This window comes from Bombus vancouverensis, chromosome 9, assembly GCF_051014615.1.
Source record: "Bombus vancouverensis nearcticus chromosome 9, iyBomVanc1_principal, whole genome shotgun sequence".
Lineage (NCBI taxonomy): Eukaryota > Metazoa > Arthropoda > Insecta > Hymenoptera > Apidae > Bombus > Bombus vancouverensis.
Window position 1 is genome coordinate 13780480 of NC_134919.1, and position 18250 is coordinate 13798729.

Here is an 18250-nt window from a genome sequence, read left to right on the forward strand (position 1 = left end):
TCGCTCTCGGCGATTAGTTTCGAAAGACATTGGTGCGTGGAGCATGATTCCCGTGCATATTGATCGATAGGTACATATCGATCTTACCATTAGTCGGTGTATCACAGAATTATTACGGCACAACGAATTTCCATCGGACCTATATCGTAACCAGATCCTTGTACGAGAGTCGAAAATCCTGTACAGAGATACCTACGCGATACATATGCTTTCAGTGTGCCGCATTCAGCACGACCAAACGAAGAAATCGAATCATCCGTCGTTCTTCCCATCTACTCGTTACCTATTTCATTGTGCCGATCGCGATTGCCCGCCTTTTTTCTTTTTTACTTACGTTTTGTTACCGCAAACGAATGTATCGATCGAAACCGCGTCTTCCGCGTTCAATCAATACAGTTACTACTCCAACTTGCTGGACCAGTGGACACTCCACAAACAAACGAATCGATTTCACAGTGGACCGAGTTTATCGGTGTTTTGTTCCTATTTTTATCGAATGTGTCGGTGAGTAATTCTTTACGCCAATGAATTATCGACTCGTAGGCAATATAAAAAATTCAAGCATCCTTTCATCCGACTCTTACGCGGAAAATACAATTCAGTCCCTATCTTTTACGAGAAGGCTCGTTCTTCTCAGACAAGATCGCTCATCCCGTTTGACCGAAGATAAAGTAGCCAGCTGGAAGAATTATAAAAGGAAAAGGCGATGCTTGGGCGGAAAACAATGCCATATAAGGTGCGATACTATCTTAATTCGCAAATTAACTAATCAATTAAGATGTAACTTTAGATCGACTCTCGTCTCTCGAAATAAAAGGAAATTCACTCCCTCCAATGAACAGTAAAATAGTATTTTTCCTTTGTTCGTTCTACGTCGTTGGTTTTGAATGCTAATTGATTTTAGTCGGTTCTTGCTTTGTTCTCGCACCATTGTTTTTAGTCTCGTTAATTTGCTCGAGTAACTTTTAACGCCCCCGCTCTTCATTCGGTAAGGGAGGCGGAACCTCGTCTGTTCGCCGTTGTGTTTTTTCTACCATCTGCTAAAAATATTTATGCTCCGTTCTATACTACTACTTGTTATACATATCTTTTTTATTGCTTGCCGTACAGTAAAACTTATTAATTACGAGTTGTTGGGAAAAGGAAAGAGAAGCTTACGAAAGAGCGCGTTGTTGTGCGACGCAAACGTTCGTCTGCACTGCGGACGATCGAAAAATTTTATTGGATTCTTACGCTGCTTCCTCGACGACAGTGGCCAAAAAGAACTCGGTGCTCTTATCGTTCGAGATGACCACAACAGGATCAAGGGGTGTCTCGTCCTCGTCTTCGTTGCTCCCGGACGCGGTGTTCGTCGGCTCTTCCATGCCAGGAGCCACGAAAGCCGCCGCTCCCAACGCCGTCTCCGCAAACCTTGCCACAGAATACCCACTACGTGATCTTAGTCAAAAGCCTCTAAAAAAAAGCTTCTACACTTAGCATGCTTTTAGTATTCCTCGGCGACGCGCGGCGTTAATCCGGCAAAGGGGAAAAGTTAATCTATCATGCACAAAGCGACTACGCTTGCGCTCGCGACTTCGTTCGGAACTTTGCCACGAACAAAGAACCTAGCTTTTACTTCGTTGAATGTGCCCTTCGCGATTCACAGGGATTCTCGGCTGCGTTTCAGCTAAAATGAAAGTCGGAAAGTAATTCTTTTCTGACGAGGGAAAAGCTCGAACCTTTGATATTTCAACTGGCTCGCTTTCGATCGATCGGACCGATAATACAATTATCGAAAGAGAGCAATTTAGAATTACTTTTGCGGCAGACGTTTACCTGTTCGATCTTGCGGTACGGTTCGAAACGAATTACGAGTAACTTCTAATCCATTATCGCGAGCACACTGCGTGGTTACAAGTTAAACTTATTAAGTAATTTCATGCCGTGAATTAATACGAACATTCGCAACCGGCCGCGTACTCCGAATAATCGGATTATAGGGATTCGATATCGTTAGAACTTGGATTGGCGATTCACAGTTCGATCTAAACGATAGTTCCACCAACTTCGTCGCGTTTGTTTGCTCGAAACTTTCGCCCTTATCCTTATCGATACGTTCGATATGACGTATTAAAAAAATTTAACGAGAAGAACGGATAATTAATTCTATTCTCCGAAATCCCTCTGAGTAACAAACAGACGAATTTGGAAGGTTTTCACGCTTTGATATATTCCGAATTAAGCTAAATTTATAAACAATCGAATCCTCGACTGCTCGTTTTAATATAGTCATTGACTGTAGTAATCTACGTTGATACGTAGGATAATAAGAAAGGGAACTACTTGTATCTTATAATCAGGACGAGTACAAAGATATGTCGACGCTAATGTTAACGATACAGGGGTAAAATCTACAGGAGTAGAAGAGCGTATGGGGAGGGTGGAGTATCGGGCGAATTTTGAATACAGGCCTGAGATTACGCTGAATGCATGGGGCTCAGGGGAAAAGATACGGTCGTATAGCGAAACTGTGTGACTGCTGTTGTTATAAACATCTAATTGTAAGTCTAACTTATCGATGGTGTTTGTACAGGGTATTATACAACCGTAGGAACCTGGAAGGAGCCTATAAATAATAATTAGGCAACCGATGTGTCACATCTTTAATACCATTGCAAATTACCTACCTAGTTGCGTTTGGATATAAGTATATATATACATGTATATACCCTTTATGTGGATTCAAACTTTTTAATCCGATTAATTCGAAATGTTTAACTCGAAAATCCTTCTTGCTTTTGTTGCTCCATTGGTGAGCGACATACAGCTCTGAAATATAGTTGAAAGTATAGGTCAAAGCGCGGCGGCAGAAGTTAAGTCGCGATCTTTCGCCACTCGTTCGGAAGATGGATTCCACTCCAGTATTTTCCTTTCGAGGAAAGGAAAAACGGCGAAGTAGGTATTAAATCATCTTCACCGGAAAACAAGACTACGTGCCTTTCAGTCCGCTGGCAAAGGAAGACAACGGTTCCTTCTGTACGGTTCTCATCGATGAACAAATGTACGACACTTAGGAAGAGGTGAGTACAAAAGCCGGCAATTAAATCGAGGCGAACTTGTTGGCTATTCAAGGCAAGTACGCCGACCCCGGGACAACGGAAATGAAGCCTGCGCGCGGGAAAAGCGTATTATACGGAGATGCTCCAGGCTCAACTACGCCTTAGCTCTTCCCCTTTCTACACGCCTTTCTTTTCACCGCCATCTTTCCTCCTTTAGTGACATATTCTCGCCAGCGCGCCAATCTTCGCGAGAAATCGTCTCTCGTTGGAATGCAGGAGTTATACACGGGAAATTGAAAAAAATGACTCGCGCGTGGAACACGCGACACATTCGAAATGAAGCCAGTTTGTCTGTTCGCGACGCGACGACCGGCTATCGCTCTGCGACACCTTCGCGAATATATGTAGCTATTCGTTTTATTTAAACAACCTTCTTTGATCTTCCGACGCGCGAAATCGTAGAAATTGAATATCGATTCGTTATATCCGTGCCTCGCCGAGAAATTACACACATTCAACTACCCATTGAGACGTTAGCAGCCTACCGACAGACGTTTTGTTTACCGTGAACATCGTTGAAAACTATTAAAAGGCAGCACTGGTTCGATGCTATCGTCCCTTTGTCAAATAATCGTTCCCCTTTTCTAAAGGGAATTCTTATTTACGTTCGCCACTCCTTTGTTCGAAATTGCACGTTCGTGCAACGCGCACAGGGGACGTTCTACAAATTGGTAAGGACGTGGTTGCAAATGCAAGTATGACTTATGAAACCGCAACTTCACCATTTGTCTCTGTACGATAGGACGTGCAACAGAGTGATACATGCAAATGAAACACATGCTATGGAATGATCAAGAAATTATCAACGAAGTATCGGCTTCGATTCTCCCTCGATCTTTTCGACGAATTTAAACACGATTTTAAAACGTAATTGATCGTTTATTAAAATCTCCTCTGTTTTTGCAGTAATTAACATCAGAAATAATAAAAATTCCTTAAGCTTTCAAGTGTATAAGACGGTCGTATGTTCTTGCTAATTTCAGAAATTTAACAAAAGAATTTACATCCATTTTCTCCCTTAACCAGCGGCGGTTCGAATGGAATTCCTAGAAAATTCTTGGTATATTCGTGAAGAATGCCAACGTTAACGGTCGAAGCGAATGTGTCGGCTTACCTGCGCGTATGCGCGATGTTCTCGATTATGCTGCCCGGTTTTATGTCGCCCAAGTTAGGCTTTCTATTGGCCCTTGCTTTTCTCGCCCTGTTTCTCAGTGCCTGAAAACGGTAAAGAAAAATCACTGTTTCAACATAAATTTGGTAACCGGTACAAACGCGTGAAATAAATCCTCGTATGGCGTACAAGACAGGTAACACATGACACCTGTTATCACCTATACATATCAAAACAGCGAGATTTATCGCGACGCTTATATCAAAGATATAAGAAATATAAGAAATACTTCTCACATGGATATACAACATCATAATGTACGCATATTAGACAATTTTACTTGCAATTGGTTGATGCAAGTTGAGAAACGCAACTTTTTATGAATGCGTTATAGCTGAATATAAGGGGTACATATTTGATATTGTTTTCTTCTCCGATGTTCAATTCATTATGACTATACACGTATATATATATTCATGCCGAATGTCTTGCAACCTCATAAGAAATAAACAAACTATACGTCGTCGAAATACGTCAATGAAAATATCCCTCTTCCTTCTGTTCTTCCTTCCTTTTCTTCGCTTTTCTTTCTACTATTCTTTGTTATGAAATCAATACATTGTTTGTTGAAATACCATTGTTTATCGGCTGCACTGAGAAATAATAAATCTCGATCGTACAAAGGCCCCGGTCAGCCGAGGCTCTCAGAATGTAGAATTATAAAGTGTTGAATTTGAAATCTGTTTTACGTAATTATTATCGCGATATTTCACGTCATCGGAAATTAATATCGTAACGAATGGAAGCAATCATGCAAACAAAATTGTTTATGTATTCCGGTTTGCGTAGAATAGCGAAGCAGCCGTATTTATGATTAACCGCAACGTAATCGCAAAAGCCAGCGTATCTGCGGAACACTTTGCTCCATATGGCGTTAAAATTAATATCTACGTAATTTGCTGAGTTTTACTTGTTACGGCCGACAATATTATATGTTATGGTTAATTGACCAAATAAACGATTTTGCATTCATCCTGACAGTTCTTGATGCTTACTCCATTTTCGAGCAACACCGATCGGACCTTATCGTTTTCTGCTATCGATTATTTTTAAACCAATTGCTGTCAATAATATTTACCTTGAATATGTTGTAGTAGAGAAACACCATGATGATGCAAGGTATGTAGAAGCTGGATAGGCTCGAGTAGATGATAAAGTCTGCATTGTAGAAGAGGCATTGGTCCGGTATTCGGTCGGGGGTGTTATTCAAGCCGAGAACAATCGGGCTGCCGATCGCGGCAGATATCGCCCAGACCAACAGTATCGTCAACCACACTCTTCTATTGTTCTTGTGCTTGGCGTACTTTATCGGCTGGGTCACTGCTATGTATCTGCAATTCAAATTCATTTCGTGTATCGTACAGTGTCCCCTGCTTGATGGGCATTACGTTGCCGCAAATCAACGTGGATCCACTAACATTGTGCATCCGCCCGACAGCATTGTCCAATTTATTATTTCTATTCCGATTGATGTATCTGTATCAGAATAATTCTGGCTCGGAAAAAACTATACTTTTTAGACGCTTACGGTTCTTTTGCAACGAGGAAAAATCAAATTCTGTCGCATGGAAATGTCGGTAGAAAACGATTAATTAAATCGCTAAATTGTCGCTTGTTTGGCCGGAATTCATCCGGAAGAGGGCGACAAGCGAAAGATAGATTCAGACTTTGCGACTTTATGGAAATCGTCGAAAGGTTTTTAATAAAGTGCAGCCATTTTTCTGCATCACGACACGTATATTTTAACATGCAAATGCGAAAAACCTCCGTATTAATCATTTGGCTGTACTATTTCTAGACGAATGCGCTTCCATTTAGACTCTTTACGACGCGGTCCCACGAAATTCTTTTCGTTCTGAATGATCGGAATTTATGATCTAGCTTTTAATACTATTTTAGACCAAGAGGCGACAAAGAGGAAAGAAACGAGGAAAACATAATTCATATCGTTTCGTGACTTTGATATCTACGAACTTTGATAAGTTTTATAATAAATATAAGCTTTTCGTAACATTACAAAACTGATCGGATTTATACATACATTTTCGATCATGAAACGCAAACGCTGTCTCGTTAGTATATCTTAAATCGTAAATTTCTTAGAACAGCGAAAACCACTCGATCGATCATTTCGACCTCTTCGTCGACTCGACGATAGTTATTTCGATGTCCTGTCGAAACTTGATTAATAGAAATTAACCCCGACCCTCCCGACTCCAGCTCATTTCGAGCATCACGGAACAAATCTCAGTTCCTTCTCTTCCGTCCTTGGTCTGTTATTCGTGTCACGTAAACTGGTTAAATCAGCAACTTCCTTTTTCACGAGTTTCGGTGCTTTTTCAGCAATCGCGGTTGCGCAATTTTCCTGCAATGGTGTGAAACAAATGCAATGCAAGCAAATCGTATTTTACATTGAAAGAGCGTTACAAATTACGATTAATATCTCTGCTTATTCTTGCGTTTACTTTTTCTTCTCTTTCTTCCTTTTTTCTTGACGCTAAAGGACGAGCAATTCGTAACGTTTCGTAAATTAATTCGATTTATGCATACGAGTTGCGATTTGACTTTCGTTACATTGTTTGAGCGCGATAAAATAAGATTTTCTAGCGTTGTAGCGTTTAGCTAACAAAACATCGAAGATCGATCGTGGAATTCGCTGGGGTAAAAGAATTAGGGTCGAACTATTTCTTGCTCTTCTGCGAAAAAGAACGCTCACCTGTCTATCGAGATTGCTACGAGATTGAAGATGGAACTGGTACTGCACGTGACGTCCATTGCGATGTAAAAGTCACAGACAAAGCCAGGCAGACTCCACGATCCGTTTACCTGGAAAATGAACGAACAAACTGTGAAGATCAAAGCTCACCACGAACCGTGCCAGTTGAATTAGCTTTCATTGCTCTATGGTCGGCTATTGTTTCAATGTAAATTACCGATTTACTGGCTCATGGAGCATTTCATTTACACGAGAAGACACGCGAGAGGTGGCAATACATACATATATAAAAGATGCTGACCGAATTTCTCAAATTTATCACAAATGGAAAAAGAAAAATACAGACTCGCATAAAATACATCATAGTTCATGCATTTTCGATTCTTCGTTTCTTCCAACGAATCTCTCCGATTGTTTAATTCTTCGGAATTGTTATGACTCTGAAAACGGGTCAGATTTATTTGGAAAAATCTTTCTGTAGAGATCAAGGATTATTTTGACCAAATCAAGAGACGAATTTTATTTTTCCTCTTTCCCATTTCACCCACCGTATACCATTTTTCCGTTTTGGTGCATTCGTCCGATTCATCTTTTTATTTTCGAAAACACTGACACGGTTGAATCGAACGCACCTATGCCGAGCGAAGCCGGTTCTGCGATTTATTTGAAACAACCGTGCCTCCAGTAAGTGCAAAATCGGGCGTTGCACCGTCGAAATGCGTCTATCACCGCCGGCTATGCGTACACGCTTGTCTCCATTTTCTGTTAAACTGGCGAATTTCGCAATGTTGAATTTCCTCTCCGTGTTATTCGCCGTAAGCATAGGAAGATATTCTCATTTAATTGTTCGATACTCGCGACTTCTAATCGCTCAATATTTCTTTTCGTTATCTGATTTTTATACGACGTTAATGATTACAAGACGAGATTGTAACTATTACAAGATCCCTATTCGCTTTTCATTCCAATTTCATTTGCGCCTTCGTATGTAGAAAAATCTCGGAATAAATTGTAAGCCGCTTGGTTTTCTCGATATTCATCACATTCTGCAGCACGAACTATGATTACTTATAAAGGCTTTAGAAGATAGCATTAAGATGCGTAGCTCGTACTTCAGTACCATATTGATCGAACTACTATATTTTGCATGTGTGTACAACCAGAGTGTAACACAACCAACAGGCCGATACTTTGTAACACTGTTATATCATGGAAATATACGGTACACGTATGATACAATGTTTGCTTTTTGAATCTTTTAATTTATAATTCGAAACTATCGTATCTTCGTACAAATTTTTATGATACTTTTCGAATATCAGAAAACGTCAAAAAAATTATGAAAACGTAACAAGGAACATAAAGCGTAGAGGTTTAATACGATCAAAGCTCACTGTTTTAACCACGAAGTGAACAACTAAAAGTCGTAAATTAACAAAAACAGTAAAGCGCCGAAAAATTTGTGCCTGGAAATGCATGTACATGCAAATGACCGAAATAGCCTCTAAATAAAATTCTGTTTTATTACTATTTTGTTTTATTTATGATCCTTTCGATATAATTCATGGTTAGAAAATATATTTTTTAATTAAATTCTAATAAAAACGGCAATGTTTCATCAACAACATCGAAATGTCATTACCGGTTATATTTGTATAATTACCATGTAATATCACATTTTCACATCGGCAATTTTGCAGCTCACTTTTAACTCACCTTGATGCTTTGCCAGCTGTACCGTCACGATTTTTCCCGTATACCTTTTTCACAATTTTATACTCAAAAGTATCTTCTTTTTCCCAAGACATTTTATTTATTTATACTCGACCGACAGCTCCCTTTACTCTTATTTCAAAGACTGGTTCATATACATGTATCTATCCGTTTCCACTGAGATGCTATTAAATGAGATGCTTTGGTATCTCAAAGAAAACTCGAGCACTAAAAGTAGCATCGCAAGAACAAAAGAACGCAGGAATACTATCAAAGCAGCGATACATAAAAGTAACGAACGTCTGGAATAAAACTGACTTTCGTGCTTTTGTTACGATTTTAAGTATTTTCGTAAATGAACACTTCATTTAAAAAGGAATTGGAAAGAATGAATTTCGCTTTTAAATTCGGATGTGGAGTAAATTTACACAAATCACGCGCTGCACGGCACTTGTCTCGCAACTTGATAAAACAAATTTGCAAATATTCGCTTTTCACGAAACTGTGAATTTTTCCTTTTTTTCCCCTCCCTTATCGTTTCCGACGTAACAATATCGGAATTTTTTAAATTCACCAATAGCAATCATATTTTCCAAAAATTGAAAACGTTCGTTGTGTCGATGGCTTAAAATATAGATCTGCTCTTTGTTGTTAGTTTTGTCGAACATTCCCGGATTGCAAGCAGAACGAGTTGATCACGTAGATTTGCGACGACGTATCGTTAATTACAAAACTGGTACAGTCTAAATCCCAGCATGGTCTGAATACGGGTAAGCATCGTTGTAATGTGTCTTTATCTGATGCTGAGTCTTGGCCAAAATGCCAATGAAGTATTTAGGACGAAGTAATTTAAGAGCGACGTGCGCGCATCCAGCATTAGTTATAGTCCTCTCCCTGCTTGAACCAGACTTGTTATCCGCAACGCGGCTCGTTGTTCTATCTCCGTTACCCCTATTACATCTAACACAAAATATGCAAAATTCGTCTGTAACACGATTTACCCCTTTCAACCTACTAAACGTAGATTATTATCGGGGTTACTAATTTTCCTTGATAAATAATTATATATCTTAGATTGCGTGATAAATTACGTGATATCGAAATTACTTGTAAATGATACCCGAATGTAAGAGTAGGATAAGGTAAATTAGAATAGAAATATGACACGGAAGAACTGTGAAGAAATGTAAGAAATGAAAAAAAGTGTCAAGTAAGACGACTGTTCTATTCTTTCTAGATTTGCTTCGTAGGATACACGTTACGCCTTTAACCGATGCTAATAATTGCGGAATAAAAGATTCTGTCATACCCCGTTTCTAAATGCAAAAGAAGTGTATTTTACATCTTTCAGCCGGTACTTTATCCTAACCGTACCTTTGCATTCGAAGCCCTTCATCCAGCTCCCCAGTAGCAGGTTAAATGAGCCATAACTCTGTTGCGTGTTGCTCGGTAACGCGTCTCCCCTGTCAAGAGGGGATTCACGTCGACGCGCTTTCTAAATAGACGCGCGCCAACTTGCTGGAGAAGCCACTTTCCGTTGCGCCAACTACACCAGATAATTAATCGTGAATACATCGAATAAATAACCGGCACGTAACCAGCTACTTAACTCGCGTAAATGCCGTACGAAAACTACCGCACAACTATTCATAAAAAGACCAGCATTGACGCGATATCGACCGAATGTTAAAACAACGACGACTCGAAATTTGTCACGTCCCAGCTCACCGGTTAATTGCAACGCTACCAGCTGCATCTGAACGTATAGGTACAAGAACGTGGAACACGCGACGTTGGTAGATAGTACACCTCGTAAAAGCGTTATAACGAACAGTATTGCCTTTTGATTTTCGATATCGAAAGTTTGTCTTTTTGTTGGAATTGTACGGAACTGCTGACGATACTCTGAGTGAATCTAGGGAAGGCCAAGGTAAAGCGACACTTCCGGTCGATGTAAGTCTCTTCGCAATACGTATATAATCGCGACATTTATAGCTAATGCATAGGGAGTTATAATTAGAAACCAAGGGAAGGCGAGCCAGTCAACCTTGCCTTATTCCAGCGACCTTAGCGAGAGGTATACTGGGGGAAACTAGTAAACGAGCAATAATTTGCTATGTCTTACGTCGACGACGTTCTCAATCTTTTGACTGACTTTGTTATTAAGTTACGGATTATGCCAACTAATTAGGGGATCATAATCGCGTATGCGATTTTATTTCAGTCATGTATCGATATAAAGAGATTAATTGATCATTGCTTCGGATATTTCGATCGTTTTAGTAATGCAATCCAGTCGATGTTAAATAGTTCAAGAATTGGAAATCCCAAGGTCTCCGGTTAAAAAATGTTAAGCTGAGTAGAAGTAAATTGTCGCCAAAAGTTACGTTTCATAGTGCGCTTACTTCGGCGCACTCTATATAATGTACTCAATTGTCGTGTATAATGCAAATCTACCGATCATATATGCACTGCGCTTGACTGGTTGCAGAGGACATCAAGGACACGGTAACACTCCACATTGTCGAGCATCGATATCGAGAGTTCAAGAGACAATGGTGTTGTTAATTTTCTGTAAAATGCATTCGCATCGTCTGATTGCACAAACATAATTAATCTAGCGAAACCTCCGACACCGTGCAGTGTCAAAGAAATTATTCCCATACGAATGTTCGACAAAAAGCAGAATTTCCTTCGTTGCAGCTCCGTGACAGAATAGTCGAACGTACGGAACAATAGAAAACGTTGTCCTTTTGTACATTATTTGCAAGAGGTAACCAGAATTCTCCAGCTTTAACTGACCATTCTATTTCACACGTCCACCTATGGCTGCTGTAAATTCATCCTGCTGAGAACAGCTGCGAACCGCGTTGCTTGATGGGTGTTTGGAAAATGAAGCCGTAAAAGTTCCAGGGAAAAGCAATGAGTATTTACGTATCAATCTGACGGTATGCACGATGTCGCAGACGAGATACTGCGTAAATCATATATTTTCAATTGAAATTTTAGAAAAATTTACTCAATCTGTATTACTTTGTTTCGTTTCTCATACATCATTCTCGCACATCGTCTGTTCAAACTGCGATCGATTGCGAAATGGAATATTTGATGATAAAGCTTTTCCTCGTTCTCATTAAAATAAATGACTAACACAGTCACTCTCGAATCATACACAAGTAGTAATAATGCGCGTAGGTTTCAACTTAAAAAATCCCTTTTACCAAGAAAAAACTTAATTTTGCAACGGGTAAATTGATATTTTTGTGGCACGTTTTGATCGTGGAGCTCAATAAATGGATTTGTGGATTACACATGCAAACGGTTCGTTTGGCACATTCGTATTAAACTAGTGAATATTAACTCGTTGTCAGGTTCGTTTGTAGTAGCGACCCCAGTTTTTATTTACCTGAATATTCACTTCCTTTCTTTCAGGGCAGCGATATTTAAACCGTACGATCGCTTTTCTGCTCACTACATTTGATGGAAAATATTTTCCGCATTGAAGCTGCATGCGTACTGATGGTAGCTGTCCATCGACGTGATCCCACGACTATATGAACTCGAATTACTCTCGCGGTATTTAATATTTCAATTTTCCTAGTGACGCCGTGTTTTACACTCGATACGGGTCGCAATTCATGTGTCTGGTGGACAAAGTGAATTGGACGTCTGTTTTCATTTTTATATTACCATAGATATATAAATTCATCATAAATTTGTAGACACGCGAGTGAGCGCGAGAGAAAGCAGAAGCGGCATGCTGACTGTATTTTCCATCGACGTGTCGGCTACGTTGGGTATCATGTCGGCCGCTTAAATGGGTAACGGCGTCCCTATTAATTCTCGTATCGAGCGGCTGCAGTACTCCAAGCGATTCACCCATCGTAATTCAATGACACGCGGCAGAGGGTTGCGGAGACGAGGGTGCGCGACCGATACGAAGGCCGTTGCTAAAATTGATTTAGAATTGATATAATCACTAAAGGTAAGCCGACAGAGAGAACGAGATAGCTAGATGAATATATCGCTAGACGAATCGTGCGAAGGCAGATTGCAAGGAACAGAATGGCAAACGAAAGAGATGGATGGATAGAGGAAAGCGAATTGGGGAAAAGAGAAGGAGATGGATTTCGCCCGTGAAGTTAAACGCGAGACGCTCTTACAAGAGAGTCGGAGAAAGCACTCTAGGACTCAATCGTGGGCAGAGATTGTGGAAACGGGTTGAATGGGCTGATAGGGGATAGTAAGAGAAACTAGAAATCCGAGCATTACGGGCAAAGACAGGACTGAATCGAGAATTATTTGCAAAGCGTAATCAATTCGACGCTATTCAATTCATGGGATCCCGTACGACGAAAAACGAAAGTGGTATTTCTCGAGCGTTAACCGTATCTACCTACCTACATAGGTGCAAATCCAGGAGTTTTCTGTTTCAGTGAAATTTCAAAAGCCAGTAGTGACAGCTCGATGTTTTACCTATACAATAAGAAGAATTTTGCTACACAATCTCTAGATCCAGACGTTTGTGCTGCAGGACGTAATCGATCAAAGCGAGTCAAGCGCTAAGTCTTGGCTTTTCAATCGTTTTGCTAGCTGGATAATTGCTTTTTAAAGCTTTTCCTCGTCGAATTTTCGAACAGTACCAACTACTGAGAGATATTATAAGAAACTCTGCTACTCATTCGTAGAAAAATACGTAACTTGTAAGAATAGTAAGAATATTGTTACGAATTTAAACGAACACTATAATATACATGTGTATATCTCGAGAGATTTCAGTGTGTCGTGCTTTCGAAAAAACGGTTGGATGTACGGTGGAAATATTTTATCTAGGCGATTACTTGGCATGGTTTCGCCTCAAACTTGGAAGAATCTGACGGCTCCTGCTGGGACTATAAAAATTCCTAGTGACGTTCTGCAAATCGACCGTCGGATAATCGTCTATCTTTAGAAATTCCAAAGCGACATTAAAAAGCCATTAAGACAGCTAATGTAGGATTCTGTGGCTATTTTTTAACCGACGACTTGTTGGATCAAGTTAGTTTCTTACAACGTCTGATGATTTTTCGAGGTTAAAGTCAATTCTCATAATGACTTTCGTTTTTCAGAGATAGAACGATTTCGTTATCGTGTTTCATCCGTCCTTCTGCATTTTCTATTTCACCGGCTGCAAGTAAAGCAGTGACCGATACTCGATGTTGTCTCGTATCGAGCTCAATTGAGATTGAATCTTCAAAGTTCTCAAAAGGAATATCATTTGTTTATGAAATGCATCGATCTTTCGACTTTCGATACAAGCTTTCTACTTGTTCCTCTTCAGGCTGATACCGTATACGACATCCAAAATATACGAAGCATGTTCGTGTCGTCGACTTAATGTATCGAACTTGAGAAATGCGCTCGTGCCAACGATTGCAAGAAACACCGAGTGCTCGAGGCTCTAACATCCGGCGACGTTCGTTCGGAAGTAAGGGCATTCGTTTCTGGAAATAGGAAAAACCGTATAAATTTGTAAAAGTCAAATACTCCAAAGTCGACGCTCTCCGGGCACACTATGAATTCCGGTTTGCGATTTGCAAACAGTATGTCTCGTCGCTGTGAAAATTTTCGACAGCGAAGCGAAGAAAGAACGACGTACAACGTCCCGTGCGCGACGAAAATATCGATTCTATTTTGAAGCTATTACACGGACGTATGAGCAAAATTGTCACGATCATCGTCGAATATCGAAGAAGGAATAATTTGGTAGTTGATAATAATATTTCATGTAACGTCCCGTTCCAACTATTTTTCTCACGAGAACAGCGTATCGTACCTACTCAAGCTATACTCAAAGAATTCAATAACAAAACAGATTCAGTCGACCAGAAGTTATCCGGTAATCAATTTTGAAATAGTTTCTCAACAACGAAATAAACGGTTGCCCCGAAGTAATAACGTTTCTTGCATCCACTGGAGAAAAAGTCGTATTTTGAAAATGGATATGACACACTCGGTCGCAATATCTGTTCCCGAGATTTTATTGCAGATAGAATCAAGAGCGATATTGCTTCCGACGCGACGTTACGACTGACCAGATACGGAGTATTATCACTCGTTTTTGATACGTTTCTTCTAGGCGTTGAACCTGTTTCCTTAACTCTCTTATTTTTCGCGTGCTTCGTACCACTGGTCGAACCTATCTATCCGTGTTTATCTGTGCAGAGAAAAATGAATAAATCGTCAAAGCTGTGCAAGATCGCTTAGACAGATGGGACTCGTGAGCGAAATCGTGCTATAAATAAGAGACACGCATTCAGCTATATCCCCGTGGATATGCTGGATTATAATTCAGGTCAAAAGTTTCCACGGCTTTCCTTGCGGAAAAAGTGTCCAAACGATTCTCTTCCTTCTGACACTCTCACCTTGAAACTTCTCCATTTGTCCAAGACCCTCTCCTCCGGACTTTTCTCTCCTCGCTTTTAGACCCGCTCTTTCTTTACTTTTTCCAGATGGATCGCGACACGAACGTAATAACACAACTTTCTAACAGTTCATCTAACTTTTCCTTGCAGAGTTTACGCAAATTGTGCTTTTACAGTGGACAATCAGCAGAGAATAATCATTGCCTGTATTCTAATATTTACTCGTCGACGAGACGAGTAAACAAGAAATCACTTGGTAATCCTCGTTGTCGCGTGTAAGGGAAGGCAGAGTAGTTGAGGTAATTCACTCGGCCAGACGCTTCCATGGATGTTGAGGCGGCGAGGCGGCAAGGTGGTCCAGCGTTGGCGCGGGACTGTTCCAGGTTTCGGACACGTAGTTACGACTTAGTCGAGGATCAGATTGAATTTACCTAGCCTTCTAACGTGGCAGCACGGTGTCTGCGAGAAGAGAACCGGAGGACAACATAAAGGAACTTGCTGGAAACATCCGAGTTAACTTGAATTAATTCAGATGGTCACGAAGTACATTCTAACGGCTGCCTTGAAACTGGCTATATCAGCGAGTCTGACGAAAATTTGTATCGATAACAGGAATATACCAACTGTTATTTGGTCACAGTTTGGCATTATAAGTTGAATAACCGATGGTTTCTTCCTTATTTCCCGTATATTTCGATATTATTAAAATGTTCACATTTCATATCAAACTAATTAGCAGGATCAAAGCATTTTCCGTCTTTGGTTCATACATCGTATAAGGAATCGCAAGTAATTTAAGAAACAAAAAAAAATAAACATACAAAATAAGCTGAACACAAGAAATTTCGATTAAAATAAATTTCCAAGTTGAAACGCAATTAATTAATTATATAATGTACGGTAGAGCGTGATTCAAAATACCGTAAGAGAGAAAATGGTTAATGTATAATTAATATGTTTAATAACGAAATCAAAAGTAACAACAATAACTAAGTATTGATTGTAATGCAATACAAATAGTTGACACAGTTTCGGGCGTAATATTAGAATCGTGTTTTAATTTTGGAACATGTCATGTTACTTACTATCGATACTGACTGAATCAATCATTTTCACTAATTTTCACTGATTTTCATGAACGGTATTCGAGTACATTTAAATGGATTAACATATTAATTTAAGCATTTCGAATCAAAGTAATTCCTGTGAAAATAATTAAAACACGTTGAAACAAAGTAAGTACGTATAATGATATAACAGCGAAACGGCGAATATATTTTAATGCGAGTAACATAATATGTTAAGCGTCTGTTCCGTCTAGAAACAAAAACCTTTGTCAATTTGGCCGACAGGTTGACGCATATTGCGTTCCATAATAGCCCCTCTTCTTTGAATGCGCGTTACCCCCCTCGTACATCGCAAAATAGTTCGCCAGCACGAGTTTTATTTCGTAGAAAACCTTTCGAATTTCAATTTTTTAATAACGCGTAAGTTGCGTAAAAACACCGGCAAGAGAAACGAAGTTTGTTACGTTTTACTCGAGGAAGAATCATCAATCAATTTGGAAGCATTTCACGTTACGAAAATTGAAAATCGAAAGCTGTTCGGATGAAGGGAGCCAAAAGTTAAGCGCTTCGGGAGTTTAATTAGGGAGCCACAACTTTCTAACCCATAAACTTTGATACTTACCACGCTAATTATTCAAACGAAATCGCTTAAATCATTCGAGCCTTTGAAGCAGACAACGTCAATTGGAATAAAGCGGCACTTTCTACGATTTTAAAGTTGTGCTTGATACGGTTAGCTAGAAACAAAATAAATCACTCATATATTTTATAGAATATTTATTTTCTGTTCGTTTTGACGATTAAGCATCGATAATAGCAGAGAAGGAGGAGGATGTGAACATCAGATTCTCGAACATTGTCTATAGATCCTGTTACTCTGTTACCAACTCCTGAGAGTCGTTAGCGAGGGTCTTTGGTGATAATACCCGTTCCACCTCGTACCGTGTCGAAATCTGAAACGCATGCGACGTAGCTGTATGTACGCTAGCTTTGTTCCCATTACTGCCAATTAACGCTTCATCGTCGACGATTATCATACTAACCGTTAGAAGTACATTTTTTCCAATTTCGAATGGAAGACGCTGTGCGAATTAACGAATACGCACATTAGCAAGCGGTATATATTAAACACGTTGATAGAAACCAGTAAAGTTAGCTACCAGCATGACGAGTAGGAATTACAGAACTTCTATGCATTCGAATCTGGCTGCTATTATAGTTGTTTCGTAGCACTTCTATTCTTCCTGAAACTAGACACCTTCATCGCGCTTAAACTTCACTGTTCGGTCGTCGTCGTTGGAAACGCAATTTCTATTCCATGAAAATTGACAATGTTAAAGCGTCGATTGTATTTTATCTCTATTGATAGAATCGAAGAAGTTTTAGCAAATTAACGAACGCGAGTATTGCGTATAAGGCGAGATGGATAAAGAGCTTCGTTCGAATAGGTACAGATCAATTTTAATTAATCGATGCCAGTAATCGTAGTATTTCGTTCGTCATCGTGACGTTCCTTGTGAAAACTGCAATAATGTATGCCTTATCATATTCATGGAGTAGCAAGATGAACGTTACGCGGATTAGTTCAATTCGAATTTCGTTTAAAATTTTGCATGCTCATGAATATGCCGTATAATCTCGCAGATAGGGAATTACGCGACGAGGTTGTAGAAAGCACCATTTCTCGTACTACAAGCTCTTAATGATCTTGGAAACGAGATCCTAATGACCCCTTTGTCGAAAAGTTTCGAAAGAACGAGGGAAACGAATCTTGCGCGCCCCTATGGAATCGAGTCATTAAGAGTGACTCGCGGAGAGAAAGTTCGGCAAAAGGGGTCAAGACGAATGAAAGAACGGAAGATCGTTGTAAAAGTTCGAGCGAGATATCGGATCTAGCTAGCGAGATCCGTAACCCCTGTCGTCTAATGTCGAATTCCCTTTATCAAGTTTAATTCACGACCATAAGTTGTTTCTTTGCGCTTCGTTGAACTTTACGAGAATTTTAATTGGTTCTGTTTTTAAATCGTATTTAACGCTGTGCTTTGTTTCTTCTGTTTCCGTGCTGGGTTCGAGGTCTATCC

General features: G+C 39.8%; 1 protein-coding gene across 3 annotated transcripts in view; it reads right to left on the minus strand.

Annotated features, from left to right (window-relative positions):
* Positions 1 to 18250, minus strand: part of Dop2R (dopamine D2-like receptor) — a 96416-nt gene that overhangs the window by 4691 nt on the left and 73475 nt on the right. For 2 of the 3 annotated variants that reach the window (XM_033346429.2, XM_033346428.2), the window contains exons 3-6: positions 6986 to 7095; positions 5348 to 5600; positions 4213 to 4313; positions 1234 to 1428 (exon numbers count right to left, since the gene is read on the minus strand). In XM_033346429.2, the coding sequence (XP_033202320.2) occupies positions 1234 to 1428; positions 4213 to 4313; positions 5348 to 5600; positions 6986 to 7095 (659 nt within the window). The remainder of the gene's footprint in view (positions 1 to 1233; positions 1429 to 4212; positions 4314 to 5347; positions 5601 to 6985; positions 7096 to 18250) is intronic. The other variant, XM_033346430.2, reaches the window with a different exon arrangement.